The following is a 15,619-nucleotide window of genomic DNA, read 5'->3' as shown; positions in this document are numbered from 1 at the left end:
CTAAATTGAATTTTAAATTTTTTTCTTAGTAATTAGTAATCTTCGTACATGAAATAAATGATATCTAAATTAATAATTTATATTAATGTATTTTAATTAATAATATCTATTTTTCCCATAATGAGGTAACTTGTTATGTATTAATTATGTCATACTTGACAATAATTGGAGTAAATTTTAATTTAAATAATAAAAAATGAAAATATTCTCATAAAACCATATACACAATAGTAGTAATATTATCATTTTAAAAACTATGATAAAAACTTAAAATTAATTTAATTATAATTTAAAATAAACTTAATTTTCATTTTAAATAAAAAATCAATATATATATATATATATATTTGATAAAGATGGCAAGCGCCCCATAAGAGGTGTCAAAGACAGTCAAGTACGGTGTTACACCAGTTGTGTCTCAACGACTTCATAGAGCTTTATTAATTCTGTTAGACGTCACTTCAGACGATTAGAGTTTTATGACATGCTATTTAATAATATATGTAATCTATTTAAATAAAAAAAATCGGATGGACACACTGAAATTCCTATTCCCTAATTCAACCAACCCGATTGGACCATTTACTCTGAGCTCATCTTGCCTGGTTCCAGAACCATGGTATTCCCTGGTTCTAACTTATCACAGACTAGCACATATCCCCATAAAAATTAACAATATTATATATGTTTTAATTACTATACAGGTCCCTGTAATTGTGTACTTTCTGCCTTTTCAATTCTTGTAATATTTTTAGATACAATTAAGTCATTATATTTAGTCAAATTAGGTCATTTTAGTTCGCTGTGTAGATGAGCAAGTGTAAATTGCAATGACTTAATTGTACCTAAAAATATTATTGTGGATTAGAATGATTTAATTCGACTAAGTATAAGAACTTCATTGTAACTAAAAATATTAAAAAGATTAAAGGACCAGAAAATACACAATTATAGGGACCTCTATGACAATTAAACCGTCAGACTATCCTAGTTCTGGAACTAGACAGGATGAACTCATCTACTCCCGTGCTCTTTCCCCTTTGCAACCGCTATCACACCAATGACCTCACTAGCAAACGGTGGTTCCTTCTCAGATTAGGGTTTCTGTCTCCGGTGAGTGTCTTTTTTGTTTCCTTTGTTTTCCATGAAATATCATGCTGGTATGAACCAACAATGAAAACATGGATGATTGTTATCCATGTCCATCTCTTCCCAATTGCTGGATTTTGTGTTTTTTTATTAGTCTCGGTGATCGAATAAGGTATTAGGGCATTTAGAATTTGGTGTAGAATCACAAATTACAGTGAGGTTTTCTTTTTTATGGTTTTTGGATTAGTTTTTTGACACATTCCTCACTTTCGTTTTGTAAGTTTGTGATCATTTTGCAATTCTTAATTTCGTTTCCCACAATTTGTTTGAAGGTAGTGATTTGGTGAGAGAATACATGTGTTTTGGAGTTTTCAGACGATACCAATTTATATATTTGAAAATTAGAAAAAGGGCACAACTTAGGAAAAGCCATCAGAGCCACATGCTTTTAAAGTGAACATGAAAAAATAAAGGACAAATTTATTCATTACTGATGCATCATCATCACCCACAGTCTTCACAATATAGCAGCAAAGGTAACTTTAAATAAATGCATTGTGTTCTACAAGAAAGGGAAGGCATAATTAATGAATTGCTTGTGGACATAATTTCCATATTATTGAATGAAAAGTAGTAAACAAAGACGACTTACATAGCTATAAGAACCTTGTGGTCTACACTCTTGTTGCATTTCTTGTTAGTAGTGATGAGGAGGAGGAGGAGGAGGAGGAGAAGTGTACTTGTAGATTGGTGGCGGCGGTGACTTGTACTTGTAGATTGGGGGTGGTGGAGATGTATACTTGTAGATTGGTGGTGGAGGAGGTGGTGGTGATTTGTACTTATAGACTGGGATAGGAGGAGGCGGTGAATTGTACTTGTAAATTGGAGTGGGAGGTGGAGGTGATTTATATTTGTAAATGGGAGTAGGAGGAGGAGGTGATATGTATTTGTATGGAGGTGGTGGTGATTTATACTTGTAGATTGGGTGATGGAGAGGCGGTGGTGGTGATTTATATTTGTAGACTGGATCATGAGATGGTGGTGGTGGTGATTTATATTTGTAGACTGGGTGATGAGGAGGTGGTGGTGATTTATATTTGTAACCTGGATGATAGGGAGGCGGAGGTGATTTATACTTGTAAATTGGGTGGTGGCGTGGCGGTGGTGGTGATTGATACTTGTAGACTGGATCATGAGATGGCGGTGGTGGTGATTTATACTTGTAGACTGGGTGGTGAGGAGGTGGAGGTGATTTATATTTGTAAACCGGATGGTGAGGAGGTGGAGGTGATTTATGTTTGTAAACTGGATGGCGAGGTGGTGGTGGCGATTTATATTTGTAGACTGGATCATGAGATGGAGGTGGTGGTGATCTATACTTGTAGATTGGGTGGTGAGGAGGCGGGGGTGATTTATACTTATAAACTGGATGATGAGGAGGTGGAGGTGATTTATACTTATAAACCCGGTGGTGAGGTGGTGGTGGTGATTTGTATTTGTAGATTGGATCATGAGATGGTGGTAGTGGTGATTTATACTTGTATACTGGGTGGTGAGGAGGTGGTGGTGATTTATACTTGTAAACTGAGTGGTGAGGAGGTGGTGGTGATTTATATTTGTAGACTGGATCATGAGATGGTGGTGGTGGTGATTTATATTTGTAGACTGGGTGATGAGGAGGGGGTGGTGATTTATATTTGTAAGCTGGATAATAAGGAGGTGGTGGTGATTTATACTTGTAGACTGGGTGGTGTGGCGGTGGTGGTGATTGATATTTGTAGACTGGATCATGAGATGGTGGTGGTGGTGATTTATACTTGTAAATTGGATGAGTAGGTGGTGGTGGCGATTTATACTTGTAGAACCAATGTTGAGGAGGTGGAGGTGATTTGTACTTGTAAGCTGGATGATGAGGAGGCGGTGGCGATGCATACTTGTAGGACCAATGATAAGGTGGTGGAGGTGAATTATACTTATAAACTGGATCCGGTGGTGGTGGTGAAGCATACTTGTAAACATGAAGAGGTGGTGGTGGTGGTGAGGTGTACTGGTAGTGTTTGATGGGTGGTGGAGGACTGAAACCATAGAAGTAGTTTGCCTGAGTTTCAAGAGGAAGGCTAAGAGAGATGACAAGTATTAGAATGGTAGGGATGAGGGAAGCCATGAAGGCTCCCTCTCCTATCTTCTTACTCATCTTCACTAGCTATCTAAGCGTGTCTTTTGGTTTTAAAACACATTGTCTTCATCTTCTTATATAGCTAGACAATTTTACCTAGGGGCGCTGAGTCTGCTGACAATGATCAACTTGGGTAATTGAAAACAAGGAAAATGCAGGAAGCCCAATGCCATGTGGGACAACTTTTATTAACTCTCATCTTAGATTTGACTTGTAAACTCAATATTGTATTATGCATTTAGAGATGCCTTTGACTAGTCTCATCTTTGAAGAGAGTTAATATTACATTACTACTTCAAAGAGGGAATCTAAGAATCCTAGTAATTATATCTCATCCACGTCATACATTTAACACATGATATTTTTACTCTAATTTGCTATGAGACTATTTAGTGATACAACTATAATCAATGTGTCAGATTTGGCTAGTAATTTTCATCAAGTAGTGTGGTAACTTGCTCTTAATTGGTTTTCATGGAACTAGTATTTGATATGTTTAGTTTAAATATGCATGGAGAAGGTGCCTAGATTGTTCAAATGAAGTTCTAACTTTAATATTGGTGGATTGAGGCAAACCTTGTTAGAATACACATGCATGACTTCGAGCCAAATTGGGTCTAGAATCAAGACTAATATATTATTCGCAGATCTAAGCTTATATGTATATATATAAATATAGATAGCTATTAAATAATAATTGGGCCACTGATGACCAAGTCTAGTGAAGCTGGATGGGAATCTTATACAATCACTCTTTGACTATGAGGGAAAAAGCACATGGTGATAGAAGAAAGTGGACAGGACGTGAGGTAAATATGTATGGAGTGCATGTTATTTAGATAATTTTGAGATTAATGAAACAAAAAGTGACAATTAAATTATTTTGTCTGTATGTATTTTTCCAACCAGGCAACCACTATTTTAATGGAGGGAAGCCTGAAATTTAGGTCCAGTTCACCTCTCACACATATGCATCCAAAACTAATTTGACTTGTGGTCCCATAACCGATTCTTGTTAAATTAAAGATGTGACTGATTTACTGTTTTCTTGATGCTAATTATCTGCTGTAGTAATGATTTCACATTGATTAGTCAAATAATCATTAGTTTCAATGAATAAATATGTTTTTTTTTCCTAATTGTTTAACTTGTTTTTCTAATATGAACTCTTATTTAGATCAAAATTATAAGATGTTATTCATATTACATTTAATTATTCATCTTTCTTGCAGTAGAGTAGAGTAGAGTTTACATAATAATTAGGGGGTGTTTGGTTGGCATGCTTGGAATGGGAATGAGCCATCAATGAGTCCAACCCTTTGTTTGGTTGTACATGCATGGGAGTGAGAGAGGCATGGGGAAGGAGTAAAATCATGTGTCATTGGTAATCACAATCCCCTCAAATTTGAGAGGATTCTTCATTCCTTTATGATGCCTTGGAGATAAAATGACACTTTTGCCCTTGCATTGAAACCATGTATCCTATTTTACCATTTTTTTAATTTAATTTTTTTTACATTCATTTTTTAACATTCAATTATTAATGTCAAAGTATAAATTTTTTTTTAAAAAAAATGAAAGTTTATAATTAGCAATTTAAGTTTTATAAAAAGCTCTTTAATTTTGATATATGATTAACACGATAATTAATAAATAATTAATGATCCCAATGAGCTATTAAAATTAAATATTTATTTATAATATTGAAATCATTTTAATATTTTTAATATTTTTTTAAAAATAGTTGTCACTTAAAAAAATTAATTATTATATATATAATTATATTTATTTACATAAGCGTATAAAAAAGTTAAAAAGTTATTTTTATCATTTTATAATATTTATTTTATCTAATGAGTTATTAAAAATTAAATATCCATTTGTAATAATAAAAGTAAATTTAATATTTTTAAAAAAATAGTTATCACATACAAATCATAATTAAATAATAATTAATAAAAATTTAATCATAATACTAACAAATATTTAAAATAACAATTGTTTCAAATAATAAAGAAATAAATAAATAAATTTAATTATAAATAACAATTGATTCAAATATTTTTTTTACTTTAATATGTTATATATATTGTTATTTATTTCTATCAAGGTTATAAAGGTCATTTTACCATATTTTCTTCTTTTACTTTTCCCATTCCTAATGAACTACCCTCTTATACCTTACCAACCAAACACATCCTTCATTCCCAATCCCTCTCCACTCCTCCTCATTTTCATTACTCCTTCACTCCTTTCCATTCCCAATCCGGGAACCAAACGGCCCCTTAGTTCATTCTGACGCCAGTTGCAAGACATTTGTCTTCTACAAGGCAAACTGTTGTAAGTAAAAGAATTATGCAAGCGTACTGTGAGAAGTACTTACTGATAGATGAGCACAAACACTCAATTCTAACAATATTTCCACATTTCAATGGATGGGCGAGCACACACCACACTGATAATTTACTTATAATGCCTTATATACAGACCACATATACTGATCTAAGACTAAAACTAGTCAATCCCATTAAAACTTAACATAGATAAGTGCACCTTGAAGTATATTCCAACTATGGATGCGGAGGAGAAGAGATTTCTGCACACCCCTCCAGCATAATGATCACATTCTTCATAGTAGGACATTGAGTTGGATCAGTTTGGATGCACCAAAGCGCCACTTTGACCACCCTCTGAAACTCCACCATGTCTACTTCTTCATCCAGCATGACCTTCTCTAATTCCCCTGCAAGATAACAACTGTAAATCCACTCTGAAAGTATGATCTGATCTGCCTCAGTCTCCAATTCCATGTTCTTTCTGCAACACAAGATCTCTAGCAGCACAATACCGAAACTATAAACATCTGTCTTCACAGTTATAGGTATGTTCTTGTGCCATTCCGGTGCGAGATATCCTCTTGTTCCTCTGATGCCAGTGAATGTTCTTGACTGAGTAGGCATTAGCAGTTTGGCCAGCCCGAAATCCGATATCTTTGCGGTCCAGTTCTCATCCATTAGAATGTTCTGCGGTTTTATGTCGCAGTGAATGATGTGCGTTTCACAGTCCTCGTGCAAATAATGAATCCCTCTGGCCACATCCAATGCAATTCTCAACCTTTCTTTCCAAGAAGGTCTGTTTTGATGATCAGGCTTGAAGATGATGTCAGCCAGTGATCCATTGCTCATGAACTCATACACTAGAAGCCTATTAGAGCCTTCATTGCAGTAGCCGTGCAGTCGGACTAGATTTCTATGGTGTGTTCTTCCAATCGCCTTCATCTCTGTTTGGAACTCTCTTTCACCCTCTTCCACCACCTTCTCAAGCTTCTTCACTGCTACCAACTTCCTGGTGCTCGTTAAGGTGCCTTTGAACACAGTCCCAAAGGCTCCCTTCCCCACCTCTTCCTTGTAACCTTCAGTAGCCTCATATAACTCATAGTATGAGAAAGATCTCGGCGCAATCTCATCCGTCAAGGCCAGCTGTTTGCTTCTCCATATCATTCTACACATTCCAACTTGACACTTGAATACTATGAAAATAAAGACGAGATTGGAAATGATCAACCCAGAAACAATAGCTACGAAGACTATTAGAGGTGCACCACTGAACTCTTTCTTGATTACAGTACGGGGAACAACATCAAGGCCTTGAACTGTTGTGTTCCTGTGAGCAGTTCTCTTGATGAAGACTATATCCGGATCAGTTGTGTCTGTGGTTTTCCATGCATACTTCAAAGGCAGTGATTTTTTGGAGCAACTACCATTATTTTCGTAGTATATTGCAATGTCGCAGTTGCAATCATCCAAGCATGTTTGTCTACAATCGTCTTTGCTTGTCAATTTTGTCATGGTAGGTAGAAGCTCTGTGAACCCCTGGACATTCTTCACCTCATCCATGGTGTTGTAGTATGTATGATTATCACCAACACCCAGGCAGGCAGTCGAAATGAAGTTCCTGTGACATCCAGCCTGAGTATCCTCACTGATCTTATCAAAATGAGGCAAACACAAGCACACCTGCTTTCCTCCAGAGAACGTGCAGTAACTGTTGAGCCCACATACACCCTTCACAGCGCACTCATCATCTGGAAATTTACCTACAGCTTTAGATGTGTTCTCCAATGAATCATAGGCATATACATGCAGCATTCCATTTGGTTCAAGCCTCGCAAGGTGAATGGTATTTGGGTTGTAGCTCTGGTCACCTTGTGTTAAATCTTGACGCTGTGATTCATTATATTAATTTGTAAGAAAGAGGATTCCATCCTGACTGAGGTTCAGGTTGTCGTATGGCTCTGAGGCTGTATATGAAGCCCAGTAGGCATTGACAGTGTTATCATCAGTCCCCACAGGATACATGACCAGGTTGCCATCGAATTGCATTAGAAGCCGAAACCTCCCACTGGAATGATTCATTTCAGAGACGCTTGAGATGAGCTCAGTTTCTTTGTGCAGCACCTGTCCTACCATTAGTGTGTCAGTTGGGAAGTCGAATGTTTGCCATAGAACAGTGTTGTTTTTTTTTTTTTGGGGAAAGAGCTCAGATAGAGCTAATTTTATTAGAAACAAAAGAGGATTACAAAGAGTTTAATACAACCAAAAGATGGAGGAAGAAGAAAGCTAGAGCAAACGAAAACCGGAGAAAAATGAACAAAGATTACAAAAAAACTAAAAACAAAAAAACTAGAATGTAAAAGCCAAAAATCAGAGAATAACTTCATTAACCATCGGGGCAAATCCCGACGGACAGGAAGAGATTAAGGTTGCAATTGATGGAGCCGACGCCAAGAAGAGCGAGTGCGGGTCCATTCCAACGACTAGGAATGGCCACCAAAGAGGGATTACCAGCGAGCTTGGAGAAGATGAGAAGTATCCAAGATCGCAGGAGCGAGACGCCAAGAAACAGGATTGTCGGCCACCGATAAGATCGTAGAGATGTCGGGGTTGCAGTGGAGAATACGACGAATGTTCATCTGACGATCAATGGAAGCACGGACAGCAATCCCCAAAGCCATGATCCCAGCTACACTGCAAGACTTAGCAGGAAACAAGCCACAGCCTGCAAAATAGACAACATTGCCAACGACCTTTGGGTCTATTGGTACACGGGTCGCCGATAGAGCTCTCACCGAGTGGTGAGAGTTCGATTCTCGACTGAGGGCACATTTCTGGGAGTTGTGAATAGTGGTTGTGTATGGGTGGTTCCAGCGCCCATGTGAGCGCGGCCCCATCCCCATTTATTCCACCGAAGCTTGTGCACGTCCCTGGGTCTTTAGTGGGTTCGCCCCGCTCCTCTTTCCCAAAAAAAAAAAAATAGACAACATTAGAATGGTTGGAGACAAAGAAACCCAGTTTAGTTTACCTGTCTTAGAAATGTCGTTCCAGGTGTGAGCATAAAAAGCAGAATAGGCCATCTGCAGTGGAGAAATTATTCGAGGAAGACGACCCGTAAGACCGTAGTTTCTGTCGAGAGAAGTCTTTAACATGGGCAACAGCAAGAAAAGCAATATTAGAGAAGTTTGGAGCAATGTTATGAAAGATAGCATCACATCTAGCCTTCCATATGAACCACACGATAGGGCACGATAATGAGATATTGTATGCATAGAGTAATTACACTCGATGAATCCAATAACCAGAGAAATAGAATCAGTAAAGGATACATTGATATTAAGAATACGATTAATGGAACTCCAGCAAATATGGGCATAGCAACAGTCCTTGAATAAATGATCAATAGATTCAGATTGGATATTGCAGAAAACACATAATGTTCTGGGGCCAAGATTAATGCTACTGAGAAAATCAGTAGTAGAAACTCTGCCATGAAGCAACAGCCAAATGAAATGCTTAACTCGGGGGGCAACCATAATCTTCCACATCTTAATCCAACCATCCCAAACAGAGTTAGGATCAGAACAATGATTGAGATGATTATAAATAGCTGAAGAAATCTTTAAATTAGAAGACTGAGGATGCCAAACCCAAAAATTGCAGCTATCCATGTCAAAAGTGCAGGAATTGATAATCATGGAGCTTAATAAATCACCAAACAAAAATAAAAGCAGGTCATGATTCCAGAGACCATCAGCATAAAGATCCGAGAGACAAACCTCATGGAACTCAGCAAAAACATTGAAGTAAGTTGGTTTGAATGCTAAAGGAATTTCAAATAACCAAGGGTCCATTAAGAAAGAAGTTTTTAAAGGATTGACAGTTTTGATCCAAAGATTAGGTTTCAAAATACCCGCAACACGGCAAATACCACGAAAGATCCAGGAACAATTAGAAGGTATAGGGTTGGACCAGAAATTAATGTATCCATACTTGAGTCTAGCAATATCAACCCAGAAAATGTGATCAGAATTAAGATATTTAAAAACATTTTTTGCCATCAGGGAATATTTTGCATAAAGGAGGTTCCGAAGCCCTAAACCCCCCCCTCAGATTTTCTATCAGTCACACAGCCCCAATTGACTGCATGGATGCCCTTTCCATTGCCGCCTTTAAACCAAAAAAAGTCCATGACAATACGGGTGATATCATTTAGAACAGAGTCAGGAACAGGGTAGGCTGAAAGGTAAAAAGTTGGAATAGAAAGGAGAGAAGAATTGATAAGAGTAGCTTTGGCTGCCAAAGAGAGCTTGTAGGTTTTCCATCTAGCACACAGAAATCTAATCTTATCAATCATAGGCTTGAAGGAAAGAACACTAATTGGTTTAGGAGAAATGAGGATGCCCAAATAAGTCAGAGGGAAGGAAGCAGGATTGAAGCCCAAAATATGACAAATGCTGTTGGCAACTCTACTATTAAACCAAGAAGGAAGAAAGATTTGAGATTTGGCTTGATTGGATCTCTGACCAGTTAAGCGTGAATAAATGGTCAAACAGAGATTGATATTTCGTGCCACAGATCTGGTGGCACGAGTAATCAAAATGATATCATCGGCAAACATTAGATGATTGAAGTTTGATTGAAGATTGTGATTAAAACCAGGAATCATGCCCATCATCATGGCACGATTCAAAATAGCAGAAAGGTTATGAGCAACAAGAATGAATAAGTACGAGGATCAGTGTTGTTGTTGTCATAGATGACAAAGTTGCCAGAGTCCAGCATGGAGGCACAGTAAACAGATGTTTGACCCAAGTTAACAATGTTCTGGTCCTCGCCTTGTGAGGTTGCCAGGAGGAGCTTGAGACCTCCTTCGCCAAACATTAAAGTTGCATTTTTGGAGACTGGTGAGTCATCTCTGTGTGATGTCCAAATGACTGTTGTCTTATTTGGTAATTCTATGAACTGTATTCCGACTTTGAAGCCGTCGCTGCCTTCCAGGTAGAAACCAAAGGCGAAGCGGCCGGAAGGGGAGAGCCATGAGGAATTTGTGGAGAGTGTGGAGTTTAATTTTATCTGGCAATTGGCTTTTGGTGCTGCTGCTGATTCAGAATCTAGTGTTTGTAGGATTAGAAAGAACATGAAGAGAAGCATGTTTGGAATTGGTGATGATTGCGGGTGGTTTGGAATTGATGGAAATTGTTGGAAGATAAGCTTTGAGATTTATTTAAATCTAATAATTGAATTTCTTGTGGGAAATGACTACCTCTACGATAGCGGCTCTTGTCACCTTTGTTAAAGAAAAAGAAAAAGAGAAAAAGAGTACTAGAATAAAGGTATCATTGTTATGACTTGTAATCAATCTGCTTTATGAACAAAAAGCTCCAAAGTTTCAAGTTCGCCTGGTGATTTTAATGTGGAGGGAAATAAAAGAAGGCATCATTGAGATGACCTGAAGGCCTCTTTCTTACTGGAGGGGATGCTACAATGATCCATTTTGGTTCGCTGGCTCCAGCAAAGGCTTCTTTCTTGTGGGAGTGGAATCTGCCACTTTAAGCATAAGAGTAAGATTGAAGTTATTTAGCATGTTTCCGATATTGAGTCTTCTGATTTGAATGACACTGAAGATTGTTTCATAAAGTTGTACTCGAAGTTGTGGAGTTGCTCTAATATTGCACTCTTTAATGTGGGGATGCCTAAAATTTCGGTTGCCTTCACCTCTCGCCCAAATGCTTCCAAAGCTCATGTAGAGTGTGGTTCCCATTACCTATTCTTGTTATAGATGTGACCAACTCCCTGTTTTATTTATGCTTTATCTGCTAGAGTAATGATTTCATATCGATTAGTTAAATAATTATTGGTTTCAGTGAGAAATATGTTTTCTTTTCTATTGTTTGTCTTAATTTTTTTTTTGACAAAAATGGCAAGAACTACCTTATTAAAAAGTTGTTAGAGGACAAATAAATATAATAGTGTAATAGTTACAGTGGCTTATTGATCACCAATAAATTTATTAACTTAGACATCATATCAGGCGATGAAGGTCTTGTCATTGTTATGAAAATTTGTCATAAGTACATCTCTTGGATTCCAGTGGTCCCTGCTAGGGAATTACACAAGCTTGAGGAGTCCATTGCTGCGGTCCGGCGCTGCATTCAGTTCTCAGGCCCCCCTCGCGAGGAGTTGGCGCCCGATAATCACGAGGAGCTCTCTGGCTAGTGTTCCTCTGTGGCCCTGAGTCTTAGAAGAGTCCCTCCCTCCCCCCTTCTGTGTCTCAGGGTGTCCTTTCTGTCCATGTTGGACTGTCTTTCTTGTCTGTCTGTGTCCTTTTGTTTCCACTCCTAGTGGATGATCTGTTTGCCTTTTGTATTTTGTATTTGCTCCCTTTGTTTAATGCATTTGTGGTTTATCCACTTTATCAAAAAGGTCTTGTCATTGCACGTTTAAAAAAATTTTCATCAAAAACCAAATTGGGTCAATAAGTTCCTCTTGCTATGTAACTTTGAAAGATAGGGATACAACGGCTCCTACAAGAGGCCTACCGAACCCAATAAATATTTTTCATATTATTCATATTACATTTAATGATTTATCTTTCTTACACTAGAGTAAACATCACATAATAATTGGTTCATTATGACACCAGTTGCAAGACATTTCTCTTCTAACAGGGCAAACTGAACTGATAAAACACGGTTAGAAGTAAAAGAATTATGCAGACTTACCGTGAGAAGTATCTGGCTCAAATATATTTGATAGATGAACAAACACTCAATTCTAACAATCTTTCCATATCCCAGTGCATGGGCAAGCACACACCACACTGATAATTTGCATATAATGCGTATGTCCAGACCACATATATTGATCTTAGACTCAAACTAGTCAATCCTATTCAAACATAACCAAGATAAGCATAACTATAGACGATAAGGCAAATCAAGATGACACAAAACGCTAACTACTAATTATAATAAAAATTTAGAGGTAGCTATGGATGTGGAGGAGAGGAGATTTCTGCACACCCCTCCAGCATTATGATCACATTCTTCATAGAAGGACGTTGAGGTGGATCAGTTTGGATGCACCAGAGCGCCACTTTCACCGCCCTCGCAAACTCCACCATGTCCACTTCTTCATCCAGCATGAGCTTCTCTAATTCCCCTGCAAGATAACAACTGCAAACCCACTCTGAAAGTATGATTTGATCTACCTCGGCCTCCAACTCCATGTTCTTTCTGCAACACAAGATTTCTAGCAGCACAATACCGAAACTATAAACATCTGTCTTCACAGTTATAGGTGTGTTCTTGTGCCATTCCGGCGCGAGATATCCTCTTGTTCCTCTGATGCCAGTGAATGTTCTTGTTTGAGTAGGCATCAGCAGCTTGGCCAGCCCGAAATCCGATATCTTTGCTGTCCAGTTCTCATCCATTAGAATGTTCTGTGGTTTTATGTCGCAGTGAATGATGTGCGATTCACAGTCCTCATGCAAATAATGAATCCCTCTGGCCACATCCAATGCAATTCTTAACCTTTCCTTCCAAGAAGGCGTGTTTGGATGATCAGGCTTGAAGATGAGGTCAGCCAGTGATCCATTGCTCATGAACTCATACACTAAAAGCCTGTTAGAGCCTTCATTGCAGAAGCCGAGTAGTCGGACTAGATTTCTATGGTGTGTTCTTCCAATCGCCTTCATCTCTGTTTGGAACTCTCTTTCACCCTATTCCACAACCTTCTCAAGCCTTTTCACAGCCACCAACATCCCTGTGCTCGGTAAGGTGCCTCTGAACACAGTCCCAAAGGCTCCCTTCCCAACCTCTTCCTTGTAACCTTCAGTGGCCTCATACAACTCATAGTAGGAGAAAGATCTCGGTGCAATCTCATCAGTCAAGGCCAGCTCTTTGCTTCTCCAAATCATTCTATATCTTCCAGCTTGACACTTGAATACGATGAAAAACAAGACAAGGATGAAGATGATCAACCCAGAAACAACAGTTATGAACACTATCAGAGGTCCACCACTCAACTCTTTCTTGATTCTAGTGCTAGGAACAGCATCAAGGCCTCCGGCTGTTGTGTTCTTCCGAGCAGTTCGCTTGATGAAGACTATATTTTTTGTGTCTGTGCTTTTCGATCCATACTTCAAAGGGAGTGATTGTTTGGAGCAACTAACATAATCTTCATTGTATATTGCAACATCGCAGTTGCAATCATCCAAGCATGATTGTCTACAATCTTCTTTGCTTGTTGATGTTTCTGTGGGAGATAGAGGCTCTGTCAACAATTGTACATTCTCTAGGTAGTCCATGGTGTTGTAGTATGTTTCTTTATCACCAACACCCAGGCAGGTACTGAAAATGAAGTTCCTTTGGCATCCAGCCTGAGTATCCTCATCATTGATTTTATCAAAATAAGGCAAACACAAGCACACATGGTTTCCTCCAGACAAAGTGCAATAACTGTTGAGCCCACATATGCCCTTCACCTCGCACTGATCATCTGGCTTTTTATCTAAAACTGCAGAGGTGTTCTTCACTAAATCGTAGGCATATACATAAAGCATTCCATTTGATTCAAGCCTCGCAAGATGAAGGGTATTTGGGTTGTAGCTCTGGTCCCCTTGTGTTAAATTTTTACGTTGTGATTGATTGTAATTTGTAATGAAGAGGATTCCATCCTGGCTGAGGTTCAGGTTGGAGTATTGACCCTGCAGGTATGTTTCTGAAGACCAGTAGGCATTGACAGCGTTATCATCAGTCCCCACGGGATACATGACCGCGTTGCTGTCGCTTTGCATTAGAAGCCGAAACCTCCCGCTGGAATGATTCATTTCAGAGACGCTTGAGATGAGCTCAGTGTTGATGCTCAGCACCTGGCCTACCATTAGTGTGTCAGTTGGGGTGTCGAATGTTTGCCATAAAACAGAGCTGTTGGAGTCATAGATAATGAAGTTGCCAGAGTCCAGCATGGAAGCACAGTGTGCAGAAGATGTTTGATCCAAGTTGACAATGTTTTGGTCCTCGCCTTGTGAGGTTGCCCGGAAGAGCCTCAGACCTCCTTGGCCAAACTTTAAAGTGGCATTTCTGGAGACTGGTGAGCCATCTCTGTTTGATGTCCAAATGACTGTTGTGTTGCTGGGAGACTCTATGAACTGTATTCCGACTTTGAAGCCGTCGCTGCCTTCCGGGTAGAAACCGAAGGCGAAGAGGCCAGAAGGGGAGAGCCATGAGGAATTTGTGAACAGTGTGGAGTCCAAGTTTATTTGGCAATTGGCTTTTGGTGCTGCTGCTGATTCAGAATCTAGTGTTTGTAGGATTAGAAAGAACATGAAGAGAAGCATGTTTGGAATTGGTGATGATTGTGGGTGACTTGGAATTGATGAGAATTGTTGGAAGATAGGCTTTGAGATTTATTTAAATTTAATAATTGCCAACGACCTTGGGGTCTATTGGTACACGGGTCGCCGATAGAGCTCTCACCGAGTGGTGAGAGTTCGATTCTCACTGAGCGCATTTCGGGAGTTGTGAATAGTGGTTGTGTACGAGTGGTTTCATCGCCCACGTGAGCGCGGCCTCGTCCCCACTTGTTCCACCGAGGCCATGCACGTCCCCCGGGTCTCTAGTGGGTTCGCCCGCTCCTCTTTCCCAAAAATTGAATTTCTTGTGGAAAATGAGTACTCCGCAGCTCTTGTCGTTTTTGGAGAAAAAAAAACCCGTGGCTCTGTGATACGACTTTTTGATCAGTATCACCGTGAACTTTCTATTGCTGGGGCTGGCTTTTATATATTTGATTCTAATGCCAAAATTCTTATTGCAGGTAGTTACAGATTCAGAGCAAGCTCTAGTTTTGAAGCCGACACTGAGGCTATGAAGACTTTTCTACACTATATGATCCAAAAGAATTTGAAGGCAAGGCATCTGTTCAACACCAATGATGAGATTGTCAAATCAGTTAACCTTGGTGTTCAGCTTCACTGTTGGAGATCGAATAGATCGATGGAGATTATACGCAATCTTTT

General features: G+C 38.9%; 5 protein-coding genes across 6 annotated transcripts; all 5 read right to left on the bottom strand.

Moving 5' to 3' along the window:
• Positions 1 to 1,125: 1,125 nt before the first annotated feature.
• Positions 1,126 to 4,405, bottom strand: LOC120261077 (extensin-like). Its single transcript, XM_039268753.1, has 2 exons — positions 1,742 to 4,405; positions 1,126 to 1,651 (listed from the first exon to the last, which is right to left on the bottom strand). Exon 1 carries the CDS (start codon positions 3,281 to 3,283, stop codon positions 1,787 to 1,789), a length of 1,497 nt encoding a protein of 498 aa, XP_039124687.1. The 5' UTR covers positions 3,284 to 4,405; the 3' UTR covers positions 1,126 to 1,651; positions 1,742 to 1,786.
• A 1,212-nt stretch (positions 4,406 to 5,617) lies between these two features.
• Positions 5,618 to 7,446, bottom strand: LOC120261076 (G-type lectin S-receptor-like serine/threonine-protein kinase LECRK2). Its single transcript, XM_039268752.1, has one exon. The coding sequence runs from the start codon at positions 7,411 to 7,413 to the stop codon at positions 5,836 to 5,838; it is 1,578 nt and encodes a 525-aa protein (XP_039124686.1). The 5' UTR covers positions 7,414 to 7,446; the 3' UTR covers positions 5,618 to 5,835.
• Positions 7,447 to 7,473: 27 nt separating this feature from the next.
• On the bottom strand, positions 7,474 to 10,774 carry LOC120261079 (G-type lectin S-receptor-like serine/threonine-protein kinase LECRK1). 2 transcript variants are annotated; one of them, XM_039268755.1, is made up of 2 exons: positions 10,338 to 10,774; positions 7,474 to 7,772 (listed from the first exon to the last, which is right to left on the bottom strand). In XM_039268755.1, exons 1-2 carry the CDS (start codon positions 10,750 to 10,752, stop codon positions 7,504 to 7,506), a joined length of 684 nt encoding a protein of 227 aa, XP_039124689.1. In that variant the 5' UTR covers positions 10,753 to 10,774; the 3' UTR covers positions 7,474 to 7,503. The 2 variants fall into 2 exon arrangements, with proteins under 2 accessions (XP_039124689.1, XP_039124690.1); XM_039268756.1 differs by having other exon boundaries at positions 7,474 to 7,782; positions 10,348 to 10,774.
• Positions 10,775 to 12,559: 1,785 nt separating this feature from the next.
• On the bottom strand, positions 12,560 to 13,314 carry LOC120261078 (G-type lectin S-receptor-like serine/threonine-protein kinase LECRK2). Its single transcript, XM_039268754.1, has one exon. It carries the CDS (start codon positions 13,295 to 13,297, stop codon positions 12,590 to 12,592), a length of 708 nt encoding a protein of 235 aa, XP_039124688.1. The 5' UTR covers positions 13,298 to 13,314; the 3' UTR covers positions 12,560 to 12,589.
• LOC120261075 (G-type lectin S-receptor-like serine/threonine-protein kinase LECRK3) lies at positions 13,296 to 15,039 on the bottom strand. Its single transcript, XM_039268751.1, has one exon. It carries the CDS (start codon positions 14,939 to 14,941, stop codon positions 13,322 to 13,324), a length of 1,620 nt encoding a protein of 539 aa, XP_039124685.1. The 5' UTR covers positions 14,942 to 15,039; the 3' UTR covers positions 13,296 to 13,321.
• Positions 15,040 to 15,619: the final 580 nt, after the last annotated feature.

Source organism: Dioscorea cayenensis, chromosome 5 (assembly GCF_009730915.1).
Source record: "Dioscorea cayenensis subsp. rotundata cultivar TDr96_F1 chromosome 5, TDr96_F1_v2_PseudoChromosome.rev07_lg8_w22 25.fasta, whole genome shotgun sequence".
Classification (NCBI taxonomy): Eukaryota; Viridiplantae; Streptophyta; class Magnoliopsida; order Dioscoreales; family Dioscoreaceae; genus Dioscorea; species Dioscorea cayenensis.
Note: the sequence above shows the minus strand (reverse complement) of the source record. Positions and strands in the feature narration are given on the sequence as shown.